General features: G+C 40.0%; 1 protein-coding gene across 9 annotated transcripts; it reads left to right on the top strand.

Moving 5' to 3' along the window:
- Nucleotides 1–241: 241 nt before the first annotated feature.
- LOC127300010 (F-box protein CPR1) lies at nt 242–6,144 on the top strand. Of its 9 annotated transcripts, none has more exons than XR_011745028.1 (7): nt 243–413; nt 1,528–2,874; nt 2,967–3,079; nt 3,208–3,300; nt 3,396–3,455; nt 5,296–5,450; nt 5,664–5,747. XR_011745028.1 is itself a non-coding variant. In XM_051330073.2 (6 exons), exons 2-6 carry the CDS (start codon nt 1,570–1,572, stop codon nt 5,712–5,714), a joined length of 1,632 nt encoding a protein of 543 aa, XP_051186033.1. In that variant the 5' UTR covers nt 246–413; nt 1,528–1,569; the 3' UTR covers nt 5,715–5,857. The 9 variants fall into 9 exon arrangements, 5 of the variants coding, with proteins under 5 accessions (XP_051186036.1, XP_051186034.1, XP_051186035.1 ...); XR_007850831.2 differs by having other exon boundaries at nt 245–413; nt 2,957–3,079; XR_007850832.2 differs by lacking the exon at nt 5,296–5,450 and having other exon boundaries at nt 5,664–5,733.
- Nucleotides 6,145–6,570: the final 426 nt, after the last annotated feature.

The raw sequence follows: 6,570 nt of genomic DNA, 5'->3' as shown, positions 1-6,570 counted from the left end.
GAGGGGACGAAAGGTTTGACAGCTATTTTACAGCGAGATTAGGCTTTTGTTTCCCTAGCATCTTGGATAGGCTTGCAATCAAACTTCTCTTAACCAATGTAATAGGCAAAACTTTTGCTTTTGTGCAAAAAAAAAAAAACTGCCAGAATACATGGTTCTGTAATGGGGAAAGGCAGTGTCGTGGTATTCGGTTAACTGGGCCGAACCTGGGCCTCCGCATCCACTAGACCACTACTCTTGTAGTCTTGTTCCTCCTCGGCGAATCCTCGGAACTGCCGACCGCACTACCGCAGCCGGGATGGGGAAAGCGGCGGGAATTCGTTTCACCACCTGAGACGAGGGGCGGCGGGAAGTCGGTCGGAGAGCACTCGCTTGGCGGCGACCGCGGAGCTCGCCTGATCCTAATCGCGCTCGTGAGTCCTCTCTCGATCTCTTCTTTTGCCCTTTGGTTGAGGACTTGATGGCGTGCATACCGGAGCCTGCAGGGAGGGCGCGAACTCATAAACAGTAATTTTTGGGTAGTACATGCGAGAGGATGAAAGGATTGGATGATCAATACCATTATTAGTGTTTTCTTAAACTGCGGGATTAAGGTTTTGATAATGAGAGCGAGTTAAACTTCGTTTTAGCGACGAGAAGTTAGTTTTTTTTCTAAGGAAATTTCGAGATGCCATCAGTTTCTTCCTTTGCACATGGTTTGGTAAAAAGATCTTTGGGCGAGACAAAACATGCATACATTTCGTGCTCTTTCTTTGCCCACAAGATTATTTAATCGTATGTTTCTATCTATCAGTAGTATTCTTTGAGCCAAACTCTAAGCAGTACGTACCTAGAAATTTGTGGCCCCGGTGTGAAATGTAAAATGGGGTCCTAAAACGCGAAATGGTGCGGAATTATTGAGCGACTAAAGCATAATTTAGTTCATTTATATAACAACATTACAAAACTTCAGCAAAGAAAATCTCTATCAAAAAAAAATTTCATCAGCTTCTACTAAAATCATAATCTATCTTATATTTTTTCAAATAAAATCTTCAATCATATATTCATAATTAGTCTTCTTTGGAACATCATTTTCAAATAAATTAAACAATCTAAGTTTCAAACAATCAAACGTTGGTACATAAAAGTTCAGATTAGGTAGAAAAGAAATATACCTGGTTCTGGTCATCTGGTGGTTGACCGTTAGCCAGTATGTCCTGGCTGGACTCCAATCGCCGATCAGGACGACGAGGGCGTCTGGGACAAGCAGATGAAGCGCCGAGCCGCTGAACGACGGAACTACCGATCTATTCTGATCTAATATAATCGCCTTTTACATGGAGGAAATGTCGAGATGCCATCAGTTTCTTCCTTGACACATGGTTTGATAAAAAGAGAGTTTAAGCTGAGACAAACATGCATACATTTCGTGCTCATTCTCTGCCCACAATATTATTTAATCGTCTGTTTCTATCTAGTATTCTTTGAGCCAAACTTTCAAGCAGTACTAAGCCCTATCTCATTTATTGAAACATGTGTTTGCAGCGGGATCTGGTAGCTCAGCTGCCTTGGCATTGGGTGCTCACTATGGTTACTGGAGAAACCAGTTCAAAGAGGCAAATCAATGAGGAATGCATCATAAACTGCCTCCCAGTAGACCTCATTGAGCGGATATTTTTTAGGCTTCCAGTTAGCACTCTGTTGAGGTGCGCAGGTGTCTGCAAGCACTGGTACAACTTTATCCGGGATCCCCTGTTTGTCGCATCACACCTCCAGAATGCGCACCGTTATACCCTTATGTTCTTCCCACAAGGTTTGGTTTCAGGCGAGCCCCATCCTAGTGATGCTATCCTAATTGACGAAGCCTGGTCGCTGTCTACATATGCAGTGCCAGTGATTGGGCCTGACGATCTCCTCTTTGGTTCGTGCAATGGTCTTCTTGGCTTATACACAAAGACATCAACAATCAAGATAGCTAACTTTGCAACTGGTGAATGCATGCATCTTGCTAAACCTGGCAAGAATATGAGAGGTGATCACTTTACTTTCTACAGCTTTGGATTTCATCCTGTGACAAAAGAATACAAGATTACACACTTCCTTGGTGACTGCGTTGAGGGTCGCCCCCGTAATAAAGATAAGTTTAGTATTATTCAAGTTTACACGCTTGGTGATGAGAAATGGAAAGATATCCCAACACCAGAAACTCTTAGCTTGAACACTGTTAGGAACTCTGGGGTTGTCAATGTCAATGGAACAATGTATTGGTTAACTGAAGATATGATAGCTAGCTGGCAGCATGCAGTTATGTCCTTTGATCTCAGGGAAGAAAGTTTTGCGATCATAGCACTGCCAGCAGCACGTGAAGATCATGATCATTATGGCCCTCGTAAGTTTTGGATCAGAGATATAGATGGGAAATTGTGTATGGTTACTGCTCAAACCCGTCGTTATGATGCCAGATCTCTTGTTGGGGAGCTACAGATCTGGACACTTGACAACATGGCAGAGCAAAGGTGGAGCCAGAAGTACAATATTAAGAATCCACCAAATTACATTCCAGGTCCACATTTTGTTCACTGGGATAGGATCCTCACACAATTGAGCAGCAGCGACGTAGATTCGTCTGAATTGATTGGTGAGAACATTGAGATTAGCTTCAGTAAGATGGAAGAGCTGTTAGATGTCAGCCCCCGTAAGCTGTACAACATGCAATCCTACATCTGTGTGAAGTCACTTGTATGTTTAGATGTATACAAGAAGGCTAGCATTGTGCGTAGACCAAAACAGCAAGTAGGCTGGCAATTGAAGAAGTGGGAGGCATGGGAGCATAATCTTCGCGAGCTAGAGAAGTTGTGGGGCCACAGCCAAAAACAGGAGCATCACTTATCTGTATGTTGGCCAAACTTTATTCGCCTTGATGAATATCTTTTTCTAAAAGATTTGACGAACTGCTAACTCGTCATTTTTTTAGGAAATCGCAGAAAAAATTGTTAAAAAGTATCAGCCTTTCACAGATAAGTTTCATGCCATATCTGAACATCTACTCACAATACGCAATCAGGTGTTGCAGCACAAGCCAGAAAATCTCAATCAGGTAATTCTCTACTGAAATGATAGCCACCATACTTTTCACATTTTTGTATAATTAATAATCATTTGAGTCCAAAGGCATAATAATATTTAAAGTGTGTTGTAACTAGTGTGTTAACATGTGTCCAATAGCCAAGGTTCCCCCGGCGACTTAATTTGGTGGGACATGAACGGGACAGGGAGGAGTTATCGTTGCGTGTAAGTAAGATAAGCGACAGTATTGAGGTACAGTGTGCTTGCATTTATGATTTCCTAGCCAATATTATTTATGACTGTTTGTTGAAATATGCCAAATTTGACAAAAAATGGCCTTCCTATAGGCCATTTCACAGGCACAGGATAATATCTCTAGTATTTTAAGAAGTCATATGTTGGATCAGGTGAACTTTCTGTGGCTTCTAACTTCTACGTTATCCATGTTCTCTGCTAGTAATTGTTACTCGGTTCTTTTTGTGACTTACTGGTCTTGTTTGCTGCAAAAACTAAGGCGATTAACTTATCTCTAAAATAAGTGTTAAGTAATCTAGTCGTTTTTCTGTCAGGTTCTAGTGTCAATAAGTTCAGAGATTAGCATGTCAGTTTATAGTTAGAGTTTCAGCTATTTCTTTGGGTCAGGTAGATAGGATTCTGTCCAGTTGTTGACCCGATCTTTGTGATGTACCCCCGATCGCCTGGGACGTGGGATGGCACATTTATTGTGGGCATCATGTAGACAGGCACGATCGCTTCCCTGATCAATAAAAGGAGAAAGAAAAAAAGCTGCACCAGCAGTACGCAGCACAAAATTCCCTTTGACATTGTCTCTGAATTTCTAATCTACAGTTCCTGAGATCGAGTGAGAAAGGGAACAATAAACAACTTAACCGTGTTCTCGATATACATATAAATGAATGACTTCCTCACTTCTGATTATTTTCCATGACAAACTCAATCTTATACATTGCAAACCCAAGATGCATATATATAGAGTTGCATGCATGTCCCTTTCATGTTTGCCGGAATACATTGTACTATTGTACATGCTGAGCATATTTATGCTAATTGAGCACTGAAACTTTTTTTAGCATAAGTAAAATTCTAAGATTAAGCAACGAGCATGGAGTTCTAAATCAAGAATATGTGAGCGGCAACGAAAGATTATTGTCATATTGGTTACAATTTTTCGTATTTCATCTTTATTATTCTGGTATGAGTTATTTTCTTGAAAATTTAACAACATTGAGCTGCTTATTTCCTGTTAGAAAAGAACAATGAGGATACCTGATAAGTCTCTTTTTTGATCAGAACTAGCAAATGGGATACAAATGCAGTCATATAATATATACTCCGTATGCCATATTAGTTACTGTGTGAATAAAATACAAAAAATGCAAGTACAACAATAATCGTGCGAGCGTAATTTACTCATTACTTCAGCTACTTTGAAAATTTTGGAATATTTCCTGAAACATAATAAATGTCAGGCTTCAGAAGGGACATAAAAACATTGCAATGGCTGAAGAAAATTAGCTTCATCAACATTGCATATGTTTTGGTCTCGATATCTTGTAAGTTCACCCATGGCAACATGTAGGTAGAAGCAACAATATTGTGGCAACATGTGGAAATGAACCCGACTGCTAAAGACATATATTGTCTTTCATCACAAATTTGCAGGTTTATGTCAGCACGAATCCAACAGGAAAACTTAAAAGCTGGATACATAAGAATATTCATTTTTATAATAGTTCCAGTGAAAAATAACGTAACATGCACTAAATAATTTTTTATGTAACAACCAATTATTATTTCACAAAGGCAACTAATCATATAGCACTGCCTTACAGTCATTCCATCGAACATCCCATGCTTACAAGGTTTAAGTTGCGACATGTGAAATGTACTATTGAGCACTTCAAGAAACAAACATATCATCTCATGATTTCATGACTTCACCCAGCCATTGACATCAGACTACAGTGATCCTCCATGAACATGGCCTTAGGACAACCCACTTAATCTTGGCATCCTAGCATGCCTTCAGAACATTCGTTGTTCCCATCAAAGCCAAGATATATGGAGGGGACATAACAATACTTCAACCACTTCCATTTCTTTGGCTTCTCTCCCTTTTGATCTTCTCCATTGACTATGTCTAGCAGTATGCAGTTATGTATAATATGAGTGAGCAGTGAAAACAAATATCAGAGAAGTTGATTCAGCAACATGTTGTACCTGCAGGAAGTGATCGAGTAACCCCTCGACTAATTCACCCATAGAATGATGGCCTTGTTCTGAGAGTGTCAATTGGATGAATGATGCTCTCTCTAAATGTGTTTGCAATTGCTCCCCACGGACACCTTCCATACTACATCGGTTCTATATCAGTAATATAGGTAAAACGAAATGTAGTTTATCTAGAATAAGTTCCACAACAGTACAAAATAGTAATTCTGGACTCGTACTTCAATGCTGCGTCAAATCATAATGTTTCTACACATACAACTGCACTTATGAACACAAGTAGTGGAGATGTCCCTAGACACATGGAATGGAAGTTGGAAACACTTATTGTATTTGATATACTGATCTATATTCACTTTTGGCAGGGTAAATCAACCGCTAACGTTTCTTCCAGTGACGATAAGAAGAACGAATAAGAGAACCTTCCATCTTGAACTTAGTTTTTTCGGGCACATCTTGTTCCTGCCTGAATTTCTTCCTGAGGGGTTTGTAAATTCTGTGACGAGGAGACTCTTGCTCCCTTGGACTGGATATGTGCAACCATTGTCTGTGCACTGAGTCGGCTTGTTCCATTAGTTTGCTTGTCATTGCATTGCACTTTCAGCCTTTCAGTTCTCTCGTCCGTACAACAGCCCAGCACACAATGCTGCTCTTCCGAGGGATCCAACTGGAATGGCGACCTTTGGCTGAAACAGAAATAGTCGTTTTATGTTTTATTTTGTGAACACATTGCAAGCAGTTTTCCATTTTAAAACTTAAGATGCAGCAAACGCCATACTGGCTTTCCGTTCTACTATTGTTTTATATATGCACTTGGTATTGTAAATTAATATCTACCAACGTTTATCCGGACTCCTGATTCAACCATTGTTCCCAGGTATACTTTTGAACGCAAAATTTCGTGCATTAAAGTCCTTTGAAGCATACACTGAGTGTCTACAAATGTGCAGATTATGCTGCAAAAATATCATATGAAACATGTTTTCTTGGAGGGAGAACGAAACCTATTTTGTAGTGAAGCAGGGGATACATAGGATAGGAGTAGTCATATTGAAGAGAAAATTTATATTTAAATCTGAAAATAAATATCTAAGTGCATATACTTCCTCCGTCCGGAAATAAGATCTAGAATAAAAAATCGTGCCAAGTTACTCAGTATATGACCGCAGATCGAGATAATTCATCATACCCTAGATTTGATCATCATACCATTTCCCCCAATACATAGGAACTTGGTCGGGGGCATCCCTACGCTCTGTGGGCCGGACCTGG

Source organism: Lolium perenne, chromosome 5 (genome assembly GCF_019359855.2).
Source record: "Lolium perenne isolate Kyuss_39 chromosome 5, Kyuss_2.0, whole genome shotgun sequence".
Classification (NCBI taxonomy): Eukaryota; Viridiplantae; Streptophyta; class Magnoliopsida; order Poales; family Poaceae; genus Lolium; species Lolium perenne.
The sequence above is the reverse complement of the archived record's forward strand: the minus strand, read 5'-3'. Positions and strand labels throughout refer to the sequence as shown.